The sequence below is a fragment of the Leucoraja erinacea genome, chromosome 40 (assembly GCF_028641065.1).
Source record: "Leucoraja erinacea ecotype New England chromosome 40, Leri_hhj_1, whole genome shotgun sequence".
In the NCBI taxonomy this organism is placed as follows: Eukaryota; Metazoa; Chordata; class Chondrichthyes; order Rajiformes; family Rajidae; genus Leucoraja; species Leucoraja erinaceus.
Window position 1 is genome coordinate 1,982,306 of NC_073416.1, and position 20,931 is coordinate 2,003,236.

General features: G+C 42.0%; 1 protein-coding gene across 3 annotated transcripts in view; it reads right to left on the reverse strand.

Annotated features, from left to right (window-relative positions):
- Window positions 1–20,931, reverse strand: part of col2a1a (collagen, type II, alpha 1a) — a 76,964-nt gene that overhangs the window by 24,069 nt on the left and 31,964 nt on the right. For all 3 annotated transcript variants that reach the window (XM_055664617.1, XM_055664616.1, XM_055664618.1), the window contains 19 exons: window positions 20,127–20,225; window positions 19,470–19,514; window positions 18,390–18,488; window positions 16,854–16,907; window positions 16,286–16,393; window positions 14,991–15,044; window positions 13,714–13,812; window positions 13,401–13,454; window positions 11,267–11,365; window positions 11,044–11,097; window positions 9,315–9,368; window positions 7,750–7,803; window positions 6,599–6,652; window positions 6,313–6,357; window positions 3,043–3,141; window positions 2,842–2,949; window positions 2,102–2,155; window positions 706–759; window positions 211–264 (listed from right to left, as the gene is read on the reverse strand). In XM_055664617.1, the coding sequence (XP_055520592.1) occupies window positions 211–264; window positions 706–759; window positions 2,102–2,155; window positions 2,842–2,949; window positions 3,043–3,141; window positions 6,313–6,357; window positions 6,599–6,652; window positions 7,750–7,803; window positions 9,315–9,368; window positions 11,044–11,097; window positions 11,267–11,365; window positions 13,401–13,454; window positions 13,714–13,812; window positions 14,991–15,044; window positions 16,286–16,393; window positions 16,854–16,907; window positions 18,390–18,488; window positions 19,470–19,514; window positions 20,127–20,225 (1,341 nt within the window). The remainder of the gene's footprint in view (window positions 1–210; window positions 265–705; window positions 760–2,101; window positions 2,156–2,841; window positions 2,950–3,042; window positions 3,142–6,312; window positions 6,358–6,598; window positions 6,653–7,749; window positions 7,804–9,314; window positions 9,369–11,043; window positions 11,098–11,266; window positions 11,366–13,400; window positions 13,455–13,713; window positions 13,813–14,990; window positions 15,045–16,285; window positions 16,394–16,853; window positions 16,908–18,389; window positions 18,489–19,469; window positions 19,515–20,126; window positions 20,226–20,931) is intronic.

Sequence of the window (20,931 nt, forward strand, 5' to 3'; positions counted from 1 at the left end):
CTGGACTGGAGAACTTCAACTGTTAATAACGCTGGGATTCACATCCATAGAACAAGGTATGTTAATCTAAACCCCAAAGTGGGTTTTTAAATTCAGTGTAAACTCTAGCGTACAAGTGGAATATTAAAATATCCCATCGACTGCAATATTTTTTGAAAAATTCTGCTCTGGTTTTAACAGCAGCAGAAGAATAAAATATTTCACACTTACGGGAGCACCGCGAGCACCAGCAGTACCCGTTGGGCCGCGAGGACCTGTCTCGCCCTAAAGGAGAGAGAAGAGGGAATGGTTATTAAAGGTATTTGGGGCAATGGCAGTAATAAACAGCAAAATATTGAAGCATTTCAATTCATATATTTTCTTTATTTATGGTGAGAAGCAGCATATACTTCTTCAACTAAACCACTGCAGATATTATTTTTAAAATATATTATTTAAAAAAGATATTATTAACAAAGATATTATTAAAAAAGGTTTGTTGGAGATAGTTGAGGCAGAGGAGGTAGTTGAGGTAGGGACTATTGCAACGTTTAAGAAACAATTAGGCAGGTACATGGATAGGATGGGTTTGGAGGGATATGGGCCAAAAGCGGGCAGGTGGGACAAGTGTAGATGGGACATGTTGGACAGGTTGGGCCTGTTTCCACGCTGTAAGACTCTATGACTAACATTTTACACAAAAATATAACGCAAATATTTTTTTACCTTCAATCCATTGGGACCAGATGGGCCAGGTGGACCAATAGGACCAGTTAAACCCTAGTATAAGAAAGAGAACAAACACATTAGATTTCAAAGCAGGGATTTGTCCAATACAGGCATCGTTATTAGAACCGCACATGTTTGAGGCATCTTTTAGTCAGCTGTACTGTACATTCGAAAGCAGCAGGAGTGAGTGGAACTGTACTCAACATAATAGTCACCAAGAAATTAGATTGCGTAGAGATGATTTTTTTATGTGATCTGCGATTCTATTTCAATAAAAAATTAAACCATAGAGGAAAGTCGTGGTCTTTTCCTAGCCCATGATTTTCCTTCCACATCCTCCATGCTTCAGGTGGGTCAATGCACAGTGGTGGCCTGGCATGAGCAGCGGCATCCACAGATGACCAAGGTGCACTGGACTCTACCAGGAGTTTTTTGCAGAAACAAGGTCCACAGTGCTTGGGGTATGTTGTGCCAAGAACTTGTCTAAGGAGGGGGTCCCCTTTAAGCCATATACTTACCTGGCTCCCCTTTGGTCATCCCAACATCATTCTATCTGTCTGAAGTGGTAACTGCCACTCTTTCCTCTGCCACGCACCAAGCTCAGAGCTACAGCTCAGCTACACTGCCTCGCCACTACCACTTTGCCAACCGTCCTGATGGACTGAAGTGCCGACTATCATTCCACTCACTTGCCCACGGATTGCAACACAAGCACCTTAACATTGCGCACTCCCCTTCCCCACCTAACCAACCCAAGACCAGTTTCTACCCCTCTTCCAATCTCCCACCCCGACCCGAATGTGGTTCTGGCAATCAAACTATCATGTCTGTGATATTATTCAGGTCATGTAATCAATTTGTGGGTACTATTTCTGCAATTATTAGCAGCGTACTTTTTTTTAACGATGGTGTTTGTTCTCTGAGAGATGGAATTCCGATTATGATACATTGTCTAATGATTCAATTTTGTATGATGATTGTGGGCAAGGGGATCAGCATGGGTAATATTTTCAGATGTGAAGACATGTTAGGAGCAAAGAGATTATCTTGTATGTATCGTTAGCTTTTAGAAATGTTTGAATGGTGCACTGACTGGCTGACATTTTTTAATTTCGTTGTACATGGTTCATGTTACAATGACAATAAAGAAACTATTCTATTCTATTCTATTCTATCACACATGGTTGGGCAGGTGGAGATTTCGGTGGACTATGGTCCTGTGGACATATCAAGAGTCAACACACTACGATTGGGTACGTGTACAATGTGAATGCCGACAAAATCCCTTATGCTCACGATGTATGTAGCACAACCCAGACTTCCTGTCCCCTTTAAGTGACCCAGTAATGAACACACACAAGTTGAAAAGTTGAGTGTGAAACGTTTTACATACACGTCCACCATCTTTGCCGGGAGCGCCCTCAGGTCCTTTACCGCCGCTGTCACCCTGCGAAACAGACGAGAGGGGGGACAAATGAGTACCGTACCGACACAACAGTGATATTTCACTTTATTTCCTACCCTGGTCATAAACATCGTTCTTCTATCCTTCAGCGTCAAATGAATGTGAACCAGAAATGTTTCGATCGTAACCCTTATGGCACTGATAATGCTTAAAGGACCAGACCAAGCTGTCAAATATAACATTTGAAAATGTGAGAGATTTAACATACAGGGCCAAAAATGACTGGACCTTTTTGCCTGACCAAACCCAAGCTGCTTGCTGCCCTCTTCATCTCTTCCCTGGCCAATGACCCATCTTACTGCATCACTGAACATCTTACTGAACCTGTTGATGCTGTGTTTTACAAAGGCCTTCTGTCGTAACATGATCTGCTAATTATCCTTTGTGCAATTCCTTAATCTCATCATTTCTCACGTGCCGCCCACTAAGAAATGCTCATGCCCAGGTTTGTCAATGCCTTTCTAAATTTTTAAAATCTCAGCAAGCTTAGGAAACAGTCTCTTTACGAAGAAAAAAGATAAAGGAACTCCAGGTGGAGTAAGAAATTGGGTGGCAATGCAAAGAAATGCAAATAAAAAGGAATGTTATGGGAATGTCTGGAAGATAATGTTATCTATAATTGTCGCACAAAACAATTAGGTGAAGAAGGATTGAGGTAGGACACTTACTCTGTCACCCTTTGGTCCAGGGATTCCAGCAGTACCTCTTTCGCCCGGCATTCCCTGGAGACCAGGAGGGCCTTGAGCACCATTGGGACCTGGAGCACCACCTGCACCCTGTGAGATGAAGCAAGGACCCAGTTAGGACCCGATCTTTATAAATGCTTGCACAAAATGGTTGTTTTTGCAAGAGTAAGAGACGAATCCTACCTTAGGGCCATCAGCACCGGGAGTTCCTGGAAGACCACGGGGTCCCTGGAGACCCTGGGAACCTGGAGATCCACGCTCACCTGGGAAACCACGTTCGCCCTGGGGACAAGGACAGGCACGTCACATACCGGGGATTCACACAAAGGCAGAAACAAAAACACAACTTGGATAGGTTAGAGAGAACAATAAACTCAATATATTCTGACACGTAACACTCTGAGGCTTTATATCATAAACGGAATGCAGAATAGGATATCTTTCACACAGGGAGTGGTGAACCTGTGGAATTCTCTGCCACAGAAGGTAGTTGAGGCCCCAGTTCATTGGCTATATTCAAGAGGGAGTTAGATGTGGCTAAAGGGATCAGGGGGTATGTATGGAGAGAAGGCAGGTACAGGATACTGAGTTGGATGATCAGCCATGATCATATTGAATGGCGAATGGTGCAGGCTCGAAGGGCCGAATGGCCTCTACTCCTGCACCTATTGTCTATGTTTCTATAAGGGTATATACCAGGCTGCACAATGGGAGGGGAGAATTACTGACAGGAATATGCAAGGAAAACTGGGTATAAAGCAGTGTTTTTTAAATGTATTCATTTTCTGGGATCTGAGTGTCATTGGCATTGACATCTATTGACCATGGCTAATTGCTCTTGAGGATGATGGTGAACCACCGCAGTTCTGCTGGTGAAGGCGCTCCCACTATGCTGTTGGGGAGGGAGTTCCAGAATTTTATACCCAGTGACAATGAAGGAACAGTGAAATATTTCCAAATCAGGCTGGTGGTGACTTCGAGGGGAAGCTGTAAGTGGTGGTGGCATTCTCATGCGCCTGCTGTCCTTGTCCTTCTTGGGGGTAGAGGCCATGGGCTTGGGAGATGTTGTTGGGGCTGTGTAACTGCAGTGCAATGTAACAGTGGAGATATATGCAATTCCATGTGGTTTTGTAACACCACAGAACTCTGAAACTGTCCAAGAGGTATATATAACATTACAGGAGAGAGGGGCCTATAACAATATTGACATATGCAACTCTTCAGTGATCTGCAAAACTATGAGGCTCAATAACATTATAGCTATAAGTAATACAATAAGTGTATGAAAAAATTAAGAAGTCGCCAACAGTATTTGTGGAGGAGGGGAAAAATCTGTAGAAGTATAACGAAGATAGACACAAAATGCCAGAGTTACTCAGTAGGGAGAGCTAACTACAGCTATAGGTGACATTAGAAAGGTCTGCAACAAGAAAGGAGGTCTGTAATACTAAGAAAATATCATTTAACAGGGATTGTAACAGGGATGTGTTTTGGCACAGGGATGAGAAATGCAACATGGATCAGTAATGGTCTAGACTGGTCTTTTGCCATTTCGGTCATTTCGTTGTCTAAATGCATTTCGTTGTCTCTGTACTGTACACTGACAATGACAATTAAAATTGAATCTGAATCTGAATCTAGCATGGGGAGTGTGTGTAACAGTATGGGAATCTGTCGGAACAGCCTGAAAATCTGTACGGTCTATAACATTGTAGAACACATAGATTATGTAACACCAGGTGAGTCTAAAGAGTGCAAGGGTGTCTAATAGTACGGGGATTTCTGTAACTGCATAGGGACATATAACACCATGGGGGCAAGTCGATAACAGGAATACACAAACCCATAGGCATATATCAAATATTTTTTTCACAAAGAGATCTGCACCACGGCAATGGTCTGTAACTGTATGGTGATAGAGAAACAGCGAAGGGGGACAGTAAGATTATTCGGATGTAAAGCACTCTAGGCGTGTGTAACAGTGCAAGGAAGGATGCAACTGTGCAGGGAATATATTACACTGGGATAATGTGGAACAAAAAAAGGAAACATGGCCACAGGAGGTTGTAACAGCACAGGGGTCTATAACAGTACAGGTATTCTTTGATTCTGAACATGTTTTGTATAATGTCATTGATTCGTTGACACATCTTTAATTTATGAGGCTGTAGAGAAGGGATTGGGCCTGTAACAGCACTGTAATTACATAAGACCAATGGGGTCTGTGATGCTACAGTGGAGGTGTATACCAAAGCACAGGCATGTAACAGTACGGGGTCTGTATGTAACACTTCCGGGAATCTGTAACAGAATAGGGATGTGTATATTAACAAGCCCTGTAACATAATATATGTATAATGTATAATATATACATTCATATGTATATTAAGAAGCCCTAAGAGGCCTGCAATGTATATGGATACCGTACAGAGGCCTGTCACATGTAGCAGTTTGTATAGGGATTTGTAACAATGCAAATGGCTGCAGCATTATGGGGTGCGTCATTACAGCACAGTGTTACACTGTAGTGGTCAGTATGTGTAGGGGCTTAGAATAGAATGGGATCTGTAACCATAGAGGAGGATCTGCACTATCATAATATGGTGGGAGCGAGTATTCACACAGGGGCAACATATGTGTAGAAGGTATCTAACAATGTGGGGTGAGATTACAGGGGGTTCTGTAACTAAATGAGAATATAAAATGCCAGGGGGGGGGGGGGGGACCATCATAGAGGTGTCTGCAACAGTATAGGGGTCTGCAACACTATAGTCATTATAGTGGATATATAACATTATCGGGGAATATGTATGCAAGAGGGTGTTGTAAACCTATTGAGTTAAGTAAACTCTTATGTGCCTGTAACACTAGGGGAGTGGATCAAAGTTTGGGAAAGCAGTGAGATGGATTTGCCGGCTACTACGACTTTCAGACTTGTGATCTGTTCGGGTTATAAACAGTTCACAGACATTGTGTAACCTGGACATGGCCTGTAGTGGGTTAGTCGCATTATTGTTCAGTGTGAGCCTATGGGAATCTGTAACAGAATCTGAAATATTATGGGAATATGGATCAATATAGGATTATGTCATATCGGTTGTAATGCTACAGTGGTAGGTAATACTGCAGGAGGCTAATACTAGAATCGCCTGTAAGACCACAGGAACACATTATGGGCCTGTTCCACTTAGGCAACTCTTCAGGCGACTGCCAGGGACTAGTTTTAATGGAATTCACCTACAGCACCTGGCAACACTACAAAGGTTTCGGCAACTGCAGCATTATAGTTTCGGCAGAAGATTATGGGTGTATAATCTTCTGGGTGTATGTTCTTTGTGACATTACAGAGATATATAAATGAATAGTCGATGATGGTAGAGGCTGACTGTGTTTTGTTTCCTGTTGCATCTAATACATGCATGTTTATGTTTTAAGAAAGAACGTGATACTTACTCTTGGACCAGTTGGACCTGCAGCACCAGCTTCACCTGGGACACCCTGTCCAAGAAACAGAAACCATAGGTAAGTGACGGAAGGCGGTAAAGATTGGCCGCTTTGACATTATACAGAGAGGTGCAACGGTTTCATCGTTTCAGTCGCTCCAGAGGATGGCTGGTGTCTGGATCTCACCGCCTGAAAGGCCAGTAGATGCAGAGACACTCGTCGCATTTAAAGCGCCTCACCGCATGGAGGTGTAACCTTTAAAGGAGGCGTGGCCTGTGATTGACGGATTACATACCTGGTCACCTGGCTTGCCACCCTCACCAGGAGGACCTGGGGGACCGGGAAGACCCTGAAATAAGAATAAAACACTTTGATGAATACGATACAATAGAACATTATTGATCCCAGGAGGGATATTGATCTGCCAACAGAGAGTCAGAGTCAGAGTCAGAGTCAATTTAATTGTCATTTGGACCCCTAGAGGTCCAAACGAAATGCCGTTTCTGCAGCCATACAATACACACAAATAGACCCCAGACACAACAGTCACAAAAACACAAAATACATGAAACATGAAACTAAAAATGACAAGTGGAAAGGATTGGGGGTGTGCAAAGATTTGGGGTGGGGGGAGGGGGAGGGGGGGGTCAGTCTCAGTCTACCCCACGACAGAAGGGGGAGGAGTTGTACAGTTTGATAGCCACTGGGAAGAAGGATCTCCTGTGGCGTTCTGTGCTGCATCTTGGTGGAACCAGTCTGTTGCTGAAGCTGCTCCTCAGAATACAGGAAATTTTAAAACTAAAGATTTAATGTCCCAGTAAACAAAAAAAAATGTAGATTTACTGTCCCTGTTCAAGAAATATAACATTTTAAATATCATTTAAAAATAAATTGGATAGTTATATGGATGGGAAGGGAATGGAGGGTTATGGTCTGAGCGCAGGTATATGGGACTAGGGGAGATTATGTGTTCGGCACGGACTAGAAGGGTCGATATGGCCTGTTTCCGTGCTGTAATTGTTATATGGTTATATGGTTATAACATCGTTACATGGATATTTCTAAGAAATGAACATCAGATTGAGAAATGTAGGAAACTACACTGGATATAATGCTTTAAGTAAGTGACAACAGCAAACTATTTGAGATTGTAACAGATTTAGAATAACTATTGTGAAAGCAGTTTGCTAATTCTATACCCCAAGTTTGAAGTAGCAGTAGGTTAATTGGCCAATATTTTTTAAAACTGTCTCTCATGTTTGGGCGAACAGTAGAATCTGTTGGGGAGGTGAAATTGATGGGGCTGGGAGGAGAATAACATGAGATGGGTGGAAGTGGATGCTTGATGGATGGCACCGACTCAACAGGTTGAAGGGAAGTTTGTCTGTCAGTGAGTATAATAAAGTAAGTCTTTTAGTGACATTGAATAGATTTTATCTGATATACCTGGAATCCAGGTGGACCCGGTGGACCTTGTTCACCTCTCTCTCCAGCGATACCCTGTAAAATGAAGCAGCAGTGTCAGGAGTGAACCAACAAATTGGCTATTAATACACCATTGCATAGGAAATCTAGTACACTCGAAATGATATGCAAGAATGGCTCAAATTAGGAAGTACAATGGCTGGTCAAAATCCAGCTGTAGCTTGAGGCCTTGGTTGCTGGAGACTGGGTGTTGCTCGGATTTATATCTGAACGCAGTGGGGAGGTTGGGAGAGTGGCCTCAAGGGGCTCTCCCACTTGGGCGACCTAATTGCCGAGTTTAGAAGAGTTTGAAAAAAATGACATGTTGAAGACCTCCTTCAACTATGTTGAAGACTAGCTGCCACTAGCTACGACTAACTTCAGGAAAATTGGACACCGAATAGTGAAGAGTGAAGACGACCTCCTTCGATCTCCTTCGACCTCCCTTCGACTATGATGAAGACTATCTAGGACTACCCGCGACTAACATGCCGACCTACTACGACTAAACCTACGGGTAAAAAAAAGTATCGATTTTTTCCATGGCGACCTTTTTTTACTCGCGGGCATTTTTCAACATGTTGAAAAAAACGCCGCGACCTAGCTGAGGCCTCGAGTACACGGGGACCACTCTCGAGCATGAAGGAGAGTTACGAAGACCTCCTACGACCTCGTGTCGACCATGCTGCGAGTATGAGTCGAGGGCAAACTCGCGGATTAGATTGCCGCAGTGGGACAGCCCCTTAAAGCTCCACGCAAACACCTTTACAACTTATTTTTATGCTTCAAAAGGGAAAGCTGCAGTAACAAAGCTATGTTGTTCCAGGAGTGGTCAGCCATGATCACAGTGAATGGCGGTGCTGGCTCGAAGAGCCGAATGGCCTCTACTCCTGCACCCATTGTCCAATGTCTATTGAATGTCCAAGGACAGGAGCCTCTTGGATAATATGGTCCCCATGTTCCGCCACAATGCTCCAAAAGAAGTGGGGACAAGGTCATTTTGTGCGCCCAAATGTGGAAATATCAGTAACATCAGTAAGTGCCTGGGCAAATGTTCCCGTGTGCTGCAAAATGATCGAGAAATAGCCGATCTCTTGCTTCACTCACGGAAGAATCAATTTCCAAAAGCATAATACTAAAAATATTTCCAGGTACACATCTGTCAGGGGAGTACAAGTGGCCACTTTGAAGCTTGCTCATGGAAACTGCTTGTAAATGATACTTTTTGTTGGGAGTTTGGTCACCGTTTTATGTAACTGAAAGTTATTGAATGGAATTGTTTTCGTAACAAGAATGTTACAAACCAGATTAAAATATGACAAGGTGTGGAAATGAGTGCTTGATGAGCAGTGGGCTCAAGGGCCTGTTTCTATGCTGTGTGACACCATGACTCTCTCTGATAGTCAATGGAGCCCTGGCATCAATATGAGAATCACCGCAGGTGATGAGAAGACATCATGTATTTTCAAATGAAACATACCTAGACTAGACTGATCAGACAAACTTAAAATCTTAATACTAAATTAACCAAGGTATTTGAAACTCACGGATGGACCAGGAGGACCTTGAGCACCTGTCTCACCATCTTTGCCAGGCAGACCCTAGGAAGAATAAAGAATAACGCTCAGAATGCAGTAATAGTGTGCATGATACTTACAAACGAATACATTGTAGTTTACTATTACAGAATGCAATGCGCTTGCAAGGAACGTAGTTTGCACTGTCTATAAAGTGGGAGAACTGTAATGCACAAATCTATTGGATTTTTTGTAATTTGGTGTTCCTTTAATCTAAATATTGTGGAGTCTTTGTAATATTCAGTGTGACTGTATAACATGGCATATGTCACATTCACTGCATTATATCTGAAATTTGCCGTACAATGTTACACTCATGCTGCAATATGAAATGCAGAGCACTCATAACAGGTGCAAAATATTTCATAGAGTGTACAGAAAAATTATTTCATACGATGTGGAATACTTAGTAATGCTAACAAAATACCTTACTACATTTAACACGGAAAAGCAAAATAACTACCTACTGCAATGCTGATGACATTCCTGTTCTTACATATTTATTGGGACCAATGGAGCAGTTACTAACAGTGGTTTATGTTGCAATTGTAATGGACATTGAACCTTGCAGACAGGGACGTAATGAGTTGACTGGGCCCACTCTCCAGAAGATAGTACACTTGGATAACTGGAGGTAAGATTATAGCACTTCAACTATCAGTTTACTAATCCATGCTTTGCTTATACTCAACTCAATTAATGTCGAATCACTGGCTTCAGACAATATATCCCGCATTGTATCTTGCTTTATAAAGCTGTTAGGGTAAATAACAGGGCATATCTGTGGCATTGCAGCAGCCTTGTGCACTGCTGCAAGTCACACTAGAATCTTGATTGGAAATCCCCAGTTCATATCTCAGTGTTCAGTTGCAACTCATTAACGTGTCTCCGAATGTAATGGCAACTTCGTTTTGATATCAGTGGCAATTCACTACCTTAAACGTATTTCTATAAACGTATGTGAACTTTAACAACTCGCTTCAGGTTATTGCATCAGGTATCAATCCAGGAGGCTGGCTGGACGATGGTGCCTTCCTCACCTTGGTGCCACTGTGTTATGTTGCGTTGTGGACTTTCTGTGTTTGTGCTTTTCTTTTATTTAATTCAATTCAATTTTATTTTTAATATGTTTTATTATGTATTATTTATTTATTTTTATGATACTGCCTGTAAGGAAAATTCATTTCGTTGTCTCTAATTGAGGCAATGACAATAAATTTGAATACAATACAATACAATATAATATCCACCTGTGTAAAAGCAGACTGAATAATAAGAAGTGTCTGGAATACGCAATGTGTCAACTCATCGCTCCAAGATTTTTAGAACACATCAGGGATTTTTTTCCAACGAACCGAGTGTCTCGCTGTTTAAAATTATGTATGCACTATTCACAATATTTATATCATACTGTACATTATATTATGCTTAGTTTCATGTATTATTGTCGTGTGTACTAGGTACAGTGAAAAGCTTTTGTTTGCCTGCTATCCAGTCGAAGAAAAGCCTGTGTATGAATACAATCAAGCTGTCCACAGTGCACAGATAATTGGGACAACATTTAGTGTCAGAGAGTGTCTGAGATACTGTAGGCTCGTCAAGATGTATTGGTGACCATAGTATGATTCCATTCTACATAGTCAATGAATACTTCACCTATTGAAATGCAGATTAGTCTGAAAAATATCAGGTTACTTACCCTCAATCCAGGAGCACCAAGAAGACCCTTCTCACCAGCCTTGCCAGCATTACCCTGGTGAAAAGAAAAGGGGAAAAAATTACTCCCTATTTAACCATGGCAAAACATTGGGTCAATCAAGATGGATGTACAAGGAACATCCTTGCTTTATCTTTACAAGAAACCCATTGAAAGTTTCAGTGAGCTCAACGCAGGAAGCAGAGAAGTTAAGTGTTGTTCTTACGGTTGCACCCTTTGGTCCAGGGAAACCCATGACACCAGGTTGACCCCGAGCACCCTGTGGACCAGGTGGACCAGGACGGCCATCTTCACCAGAAGCACCCTGCAGACAAAAGAGAACAAGGTTAATCAGCTGTGTCTTTGTTGTACAGCAATATGTGTCGATTATTCCCACCCCTCCCCCCCATAAAACCTGAACACTAATAAATTGCAAACAAGCAACCAAGATGATGAAAATGAAATTATTCCTAAAATGTTTGTTACAGTTTAGATGTTGGCCTTGATGGCTGCATACTATTCCCAGCCTCCTGTGTCCAGCAGTCTTTGACTCCTTTACTTAAGGGAAGTGGATGGTGTGAGTGGCGTGGCTATCATACTCCATTCTGACTAGGAAAGTGGGTGATCTGAATGATTTTCCATGTATATCCTTCTTTACCTAAAAAAAACGGGATGGTCTGAAATGCCTTGGCACCCATATATTTCATTACCTCACATCATGCAGGTCAGAAAGGTTTGTCAATCATGCCCTTGATTATATGGGATTGATGGTCTGAATGCCATGAGACCCATACTCCATCCCTAGGAGAATGCATTGGAAGATATGCCCTATTTTATTGTGTAGAATGAGATTCTGAAAGTTTTGGCACACATACCCTTCTCTGCCCAAGTTATGGCATGGTGTGAAGGAGCTGGGGCCCAGAGTTTCAATGAGTTAGGGGGAACAACATAATGACCTGATCTGTTTCTCATCATATATTTTCCCCTTGGAAGGTTGCCGGACATATTGAGAGGTAAGTTGTCAAAGTATATGGGATGGCAGGCTTCTTAAATAGAGGACTCGAGTCAAAAAGCAGGGATGTTCTGCTAATGTTTGGTCACATTCTGGTTAAACCACAACCAATGGGTTGCATCCAGTTCTGATCATAACACTTCAAAAATGACATATGTATCATTGGGAAGGTGCAGAGGAGATTTAGCATAAGGGTTGGAGGAGTAATGTTCTGGTCCTTGGAACAAAGGAAGCCGAGGGGAGAACAGTAGAGATGTACTAGATAATGACAAATTTAAACAAGGCAAAGATAAGTTGTCGGTACACAAAATTGCTGGAGAAACTCAGCGGGTGCAGCAGCATCTATGGAGCGAAGGAAATAGGCAACGTTTCGGGCCGAAACCCTTCTTCAGACTCCTGAGTTGTCCCCATCTTATGGTACAAGGACTGGGGGCATTGATTTAACACTTTGGATGGTAAAAGAGGATGTGAGGATTTATTTTGCTTTTTTTAAGCACAGAGTGGTGCTGACCTGAAACTTGCTACGTTTACCGATCAAGTGTTTAATTGTCACTTGCATAGGGAATTGAACAATGAGATTCTAACTTGCTGCAGCTTTACAGGCACGTGAATGCAACAAATAAAACACAACTACAGTGCATATCAGTTATGCCAGATAACCTCACTGCAATGGTGCGAGCCAACATACGGAGTGCAACCGACACAAAGTCCAGTTCGGAGTTGTGGGTTAGGGCCTGAAGTTTGATGAGAAGAAGTATCCTTGAACTTGGAGATCACAGTTCTCAGGCTCCTGTACCTGCTTCCCAATGGCAGCTGAGAGATCAGAGCGTAGCCATGGTGGAGTGGGTCTTTGATGGCATAAGCTGCCTTCTTGAGGCATTGCTTCCTGTAAGCCCCTTCGATGGTGGGGAGGCCAATACCCATGATGGAGCAGACAATGTCCGCCACTTTTGGGTGTTTCAAGTTGTCGAACCAGGCCATGATACAGCCAGTCGGAATACTCTGTACTGTACACCTGTAGATGTTCGATACAGCATTTGGTCACAGTTGTACTGGAAATGGAAATGATCTGTGAATTGTACAGGGACTTGAGGGAAATGTATTTGCAGAGCTGCGGGGATAATGGCGAAATGGACTGGACTGCTCCAAAGAGCCGCCATGCACTCAGTGGGTCAATAGCTTGCCTCTGTGCAGTGGACATCTATACCCTCATTGCTCTTCAGCTGAAACCACAGTGCCGTCCATGCTAAGGCCATCTCCACATCCCAGCAAAGTCGCCTATTCTGCTTGACATTAAACAGAGACATCCTAGAAAGTGATCATGCAGGAAACCTTTCATTGAACTTACAGTAGCTCCAACTTTTCCTTGAGGACCAGCATCTCCAGGGCGACCAGTAAGACCCTAAACAAAAGATAACCCAAATATAAAATGAATGTCAAAGCAATTTCTGAAACAGTTATTTGCTAGTTATGTGATTCGTGCTTTTAGCTCTGGCTGTGAATGTTTGAAAAAGGCTTTAAAGAGATTAACACGTGTTAAGAAATACATTATTATGTTGTATATCTAATGTGGTAAGTGTTTCCTCAAAATGTTCTCCACCCAAGGATTTTCAGAACACCTTGCGCACGTTTAAAACATGGCTTTGTAAAGTCCGACTTACTCTTGCACCAGGAAGACCAGGTTCGCCAGGACGGCCAGGGTCACCGTTAGCACCTTTAGGCCCAGATACACCAGCTACACCCCGCTCACCAGGGGCACCCTGCAAAGGCAAGCAAAGAAAAAGTAAGTTGGTTTGTTAAAAAAAAATGAATAAAGCATCAACAATCCTATCTGGATCTCAGCAGTTCCAAATCCTCTGGGGCTATCTGGGCCTTTGTTCATCCACAGGCATTGCTTCCATATTTGAGGAGATACTTTAACGGTCTCTCACACTTCTGCATAAGATGGTGTCAGATTTAGGTTACGTTATCCTGCTTCTCTTCCAGCCTCCAACTGCTTCCTTCCCATTCACATCTTATTCACTTACTCCATATTATTATTGTGCTTCAGAAGAAAAGCCATTACTATGAACAATAGCCACTGAGTCTCGAGGCAGGGTCTCAAACCCAATGCTGCCTGAACCTCTGGATTCCAGCATCTACAATCTCTTAAGACTCCAAAAACCATCACTTCTCCCCCATTTCCTCCTCATTTCCTCATGCATTGACCTATAAATTGTCTGCATATCCCATTCAACAATATTGCTGCACTTCAAAAGTGCTTAATTGGCTGTTCAAGTACATTGGGATATCCCTAGTTTATGAAAATCTCTGTACATAAACGGAAGTTTTTCTTTACTCCCTTATCTCTAGCATGTTAAAATGAAGTTGAACTAAAATGTGTCCTCATTCATTAGCAGCGCTTCAAACTATTTGCTCCCTGCATATTTCCCTTCTTCAATAACCTACTGGGATATAAAATTCCAGTTTAAAATTGCATCAGCTAGCCACTACTTCTTTATAAACCTGATGCCGTCTCCACTCGTTCAGCCATGGTGGGGCTGGCATGGCCAAGTCGAATATAAAAGCAAAAATGACTTGTATTTAACTTCAGTTAGCAACTACCACTTGGAATCCACACAGGAATTTTCCAGTGAATAATAACTGCTCCTGCGACAATTCCACCTATCTCTCGACAAAGGCAAGGTCTGGGGTCAAATTAGTTTACAGAATTTGGAGTTAACAATGGAATATCGTCATTATCAATTAAAATGTTGTCTTAAAGGGATTAAGATTCAGTAGCAGTTGGAGATGGGACTCCATGAGAGGTTTTTGTTCCCCAAGAACCTTTTACATCAAGGAACCAACTTTTATGTGTGTTTCAATCAAGTAATTGAACAGTTATTTGTACTTGGTTTTATAGGCAACATTAGTGACTATTATGAGCAATGGTACCTACCTTTGGACCAGCAAGACCATCCTGACCTGGGAAACCACGGTTACCAGGAGCACCCTGGTGATGGAAACAAAAGAATTGATGAGATTACTAAAGCCTCATTACAGTACTAATACAATTGCATTCATCTTATTGATTCACGCTTTTGCTGCAACACATTTAACATTCTGCTGGAGTTTGACAGTGCAGATGCCTTAATGATCTTTCCCCTGGCAGCAGAATAAGGGCAGCAGGAAGGCACGGCGGTAGATTTGCTGCCGCACAGCACCAGAGACCCGGGTCTGATCCTAACTGGTGTCTGTACGGAGTTTGTGCGTTCTTATAGGAACTTACAAAATTCTTAAGGGGTTGGACAGGCTAGATGCAGGAAGATTATTCCCCATGTTGGGGAAGTCCAGAACTAGGGGTCACAGTTTAAGGATAAGGGGGAAGACTTTTAGGACCGAGATGAGGAAATCATTTTTTACACACACAGAGAGTGGTGAATCTGTGGAATTCTCTGCCACAGAAGGTAGTTGAGGCCACACAGTTCATTGGCTATATTTAAGAGGGAGTTAGATGTGCCCCTTGTGGCTAAAGGGATCAGGGGATATGGAGAGAAGGCAGGGATGGGATACTGAGTTGGATGATCAGCCATGATCATATCAAATGGCGGTGCAGGCTCGAAGGGCCGAATGGCCTCTACTCCTGCACCTATTTTCTATGTTTCTATGTTCTCCCCGTGACCTGCGTGGGTTTTCTCCGGGAGCTCTGGTTTCCACCCACACTCCAAAGACGTACAGGTCTGTAGGTTAATCGGCTTTGGTCAAATTGTAAATTGTCCCTAGTGTGTGTGTAGGATAGTGTTCGTGCGCGGGGATCGATGGTCGGCGCGGACTCGCCGAAGGGCCTGTTTCCACGCTGTATCTCTAAACTAAACTAAATGTCATGGTTGGGGGATCTTCCATTTAAGACAACGATGAGGAGGAATATTTTTTCCTTTTGAGCTTTGCAATTTTCAACCCAGTCAATGGACTGACTGGATCATTCTGGACTTGGGCAAATGTCAGGTTCCAAATGTGATGGGAAAAATGAGCTGACTTTCCAAACCTGTGTGCTGGCTCCAAGGGATAAAGAGGCCTCAGGCCCTTACCCTCAGAACCTCCTTGTAAGCTTTGACAAGCCAGTGCAAATTATACATGTTTCTTTTACAGTTTATAGAGAAAGTTAAAACGCTGAAATGTGAATTTCAGGACTTTTGTGTTTCGACATGAATGAGTGGGAGTCTGATTTGGGAATTAGAGATTTAGGAAACTCACTCTCTCGCCAGGGGGACCATTTGGACCAGCAGCACCAGGCTCACCACGAGGACCTCTCTTGCCTTCTTCACCAGCAGGTCCAGGAGCACCTTGGGGACCAACAGGACCCTGTAGGAAGCACCAGGAAAGAAATATTAGATGCAATGACAGAGTAAGCATGTTCTATTTATTCCATTTGGCCAATTCTAATTACAATTGTAGCAATTGTAAATAAAATACCTAAAATAGAATTTGAAACTTTTGCTATTATTAATAGTATTATTACTAGTGCTGTATGCTTCATATTAGAAGATTTGGTTGGAAACTGGACAAAGTTAATAGATATTCTTGATACAAACCAACCTTCCCCGATGTTTAAGAATATATTTGCTCATCTCTTCAACCTGGTTCAAAACCTGTAGCATTTCCATAATTTGATTACTCTCTGTACAAATTTCCACCTGACCTCCCCATAAATTATTCATTTTTAACTTGTGTCCCCTGGTATTTCGGCTAGCATTTATTATTTGGACTAAAAAGAGTGTTTTTGAAAGCTGAACTGAAAAACAAAAATAATTCGAATACTTACAATCTCTCCTTTGGGGCCAGTTTCTCCCTTGAATCCTGTCGCTCCAGGGTCACCCTATCAAAGAAGACAAAGATAAGGTTAAAAGTTGGGGACTGGGAGCACTCATGTAGCAGCACTAGGTCAATATGGTATAGATTAGTGGTGGTCACAAACAGTGGCCTTTGATAGACTTGCTGCTCGCATTAAAGACATGGCCAACTAAAAGATGTCCCAAGAGTGATTTTTCAATGCCAGCTGTGAGAAATGTTTGCTTTATTTACTTGGAAAAAGCTCAGGAAAACTAAATATTCTATATTCAACTCTTCGAAACTTGGATAGACACAAAAAGCTGGAGTAACTCAGCGGGACAGGCAGCATCTCTGGAGAGAAGGCATGGGTGACGTTGCAGGTTGAGATCCTTCTTCTTGAAGGCAGCATTCAGAGGCTCACAAACCTGGATGATAAGTCTGGCTCTGGTCGAAGGGTAATGCAAGGGAGCGAAACACAAGCATTGTACAAACAAACTGCACACCCACAAGTCATCTTGTGGTATTAGTATGTTTAAAGGGCCTAGTGATAGCACTATTGCTCACTCTATAGTAAAAGCAAGCAAGAGAATGCAGTATTTTTCCAGCCTCTATACAGTGAGAAAAATGACCTTTTAAATTATAAATGTTTACGAGTTCACCATTCTCCTTCTGCAAAGAAGGGACTGGCATCCATTTGAAAGCTGGCCATCGTGACGTGATCAAGGCCAAGTGCTTCATAGTGTAATAGATTCCAATAGCACTGGTGACTTCTCCATAGAGCAGCATCCTATTAATGACCCTTGTGAAGGGCGGGGGTTGCCAATGAAAGTTTAGTGAGGCATTATGCAGTGAATGTAAATGTAAATTACAACTGTAGATGGTGGAACTCCAACCCCCCCATAAAAGCAAGGCAGCATCTGTGGAAAGAGAAATAGACTTAACATGTCTGGTCAAAGATCCTTCATGTGAACTGTCCTCACAGTTTGGTGTCGTTTGACAATAGTAGTCAAATTTTGATGTGCTACAATTTGATACAGTTTAACATTACAAATTTCAGTGCAGTTTAATAACGGGTAATTTAATAAAAATTTAGCATGCTGGAGTCTGGTGTGTTATTTCATATAGAGGATATAATACAGTGTTTTGTGGTTTTGTAATGATGCAGTTTGATATAATTTTGTGTGGCGACATTTATCTTGTATTGTGTGATTTTGACACAGCCGAACACAATGAAATTTGGTGTACTTTGTAAAAGTCCAATTTGGCATCGTAGGCATATGTAAGTCATTTCATGTTGTTTCGTTTGTAGTGGTGACATTTGATTATGGTGTGGTGTTGTATATTGACGTTATTATTATTATTATACAGCTTGGTTGAACTTAATGCCATCTGTTCATAGTGATCAGGGAAGCTGATCAGAAAACGTCACTGGATGTGTGAAGGTTCAGAGGATTTCAAGTGAGAAAAAACTTTAACTACTCACTTTATTTCATTAGGGAATTTTGAAAAAGGGAACATGTTTACTTACTTGTGTACCTTTGGGACCAAGAGGGCCTGTTGCACCTTGCGGACCAGGGGGCCCACGTGGACCAGGGAAACCGGGAGCGCCAGCAATACCAGGAGCACCCTTTGAGAAGCAGAAACAAGAGAAGTTAGCATCAAAGTGGTGGATGGGGCACTGGTAAGAAGATACAAGGACTTAACAACACCAATGTTTAACAAATAAGCAACAAGTGTAGACATCATATTCATGATCATGCTTTAAGATGCACAGAGTCTCTTGCCCAGAGTAGGGGAATCGAGAATCAGAGGACATAGGTTTAAAGTGAAGGGGGAAAGATTTAACAGGAATCTGAGGGGTAACTTTCCCACACACAGGGTGGTGGGTGTATGGAACGAGCTGCCAGAGGAGGTAATAGAGGCACTGACTATTGCAAAGTTTAAAAAACATTTAGACAGGTACATGGATAGGATGGGTTTGGAAGGACATGGGCCAAACGCAAGCAGGTGAGACTGGTGGAGATGGCACATGTTGGTCGGTGTGGGCGAGTTGGAATGACTATATCATGATTGAATTCAAATGATTTCACAAACCATGTAACATCAAATGATTTTCACAGAATTGATGAAAATCACCCTGTGCCAAATCAATTGATTTGTCGCACAGGAATTACTTAAAGAAATGTTGCCCTCATCAAGCAACTGCCAAATTGTCCAGTTCTAGGCAATGCTGTTTTAAAGTACTGTACATGCAAAAATAGTTTGCTCTGTAATGTTTACTCCGACTATTATTCTCTGTAAATATATTAATCTCATATTGCTCCAAAGACTTAGAAGACTGCACTGGAAAGTAATGATGGAAAGATCAATATTCGGTTGTCAAAAACACTTTTATTATACATTAAAAGAGTTTTTCCTTATTAAGTGCTCCACAGGCTGAGAATTCTCCAAAGACTTTAAAATCAGTTTGGGACAACGATTGCGAGATACGAGAATTCAAACCTACTTTTGATAATTCAGGAAGATGGATTTACTATGTATAATATGTACAATAATACGTACACTTGTAAAATAAGTACAAGTGAGAAAATATTGGAGTTGTACTTACAGCTGAACCTTTGGATCCAGGAATACCATCAGTACCAGGGTTGCCCTGCAAAGGCACACACAGGAGATGTAAGTCGTTGTAATATTAAAACAGCAAGACCGAGCGTGCATATTTACAAAAATAAGATTTTATAATGGACACAGACGGTTACTGTACTATTTTGAAAGCATACGGTTGCACATTTGTGATTAATATTTTGGTAAACCTATATGGATAGGACAGGTTTAAAGGGATATGGGCCAAATGTTGGCAAGTGGGGATAGTATAGATGGGACATGTTTGTCGTTGTGGACATGTTGGGCCGATCGGCCTGTTTCCACGCTATACGACTCTCTGACTCTAGTGTACACTATTTAGGAAAAGAACTTTACAGATATATTTGAAAGCATAGATTTGATCAGTTTCTATGCTGTATGGAACTCAATCTCTCTTAGTTGGAGTGGAGAAGAATCTAGTGACCAACCATAAGGACAGACCATCAAATTTTGATATTTGGTCACAGCCAAGTAGCCTCAAGGCATTCAACAAATGAAGTCAGGCTGTTTGTTGCTTAATCTGTGACCGACAACTTTCTACAAAGATATTTAGGTGCTGTGCGATGTTTTTTTGCATTTGGTGAAAAATGATCAAGTCTGATGAATCGATTTGATAACTTACTGGAGCTCCAGCGGGACCTGGCGATCCTGGGGTTCCTGACTCTCCTCTTGAACCCTGGGCACCCTCAGGGCCACGAGCACCAGTTGGACCAGCTTCACCCTGCGTGGAATAAACAGAAAGCAAGCGTTAGGCCAATGTCCAGCAATATTAAGACCAGCGCGGCATTCTCTGCCATAATCCAAAAATATAACAAATTCAATTATTCTTAAAGTAATACTGACATTTGCTACTGGCAAGCAAGCATGTGTATTTCTATGGTGCTAATGAAGAAAGATTTAGATAATGGGAAAGTTGCAGATTGCTGCACCTAGTTATGCTAAGGTTAGAATGATCCATATTGAAATCAATAAAGTTGATAAATATCAAATACCACACAATTACCAATGGAAAATTTTACTCCCCCTTGTAAATCCCTTGATTTTGATTTGTCACACTCCCATGATGTTCGATGCCTTAAAAAATGTCTGACAACATGCTTGGTGGCATAGGTAAAAGTCACAGCCAATGATGGGCACAAAAGTCATATCTGCACAACCAGTTGTTTGGATACAAGTCATGGTGCAGGCCATGTCCAATGAATATGGGTAATGATAATAATCTATTTTACTAATTCATTCATAGAATGAGGACATTGCTAGCAGTGGTGCAAACTATTGTCCATCGCTAATTGCCTCTGAAACTGAGGAGGCCATTAAATCAACCATATTGATAGGCCTGGAGGCACAGCGAGGCCTATTTGGGCAAGGATGGCAGATTTCTACCTTGAAGGACACAAGCGAACCAGATTATTTTGTTCCATCAATCC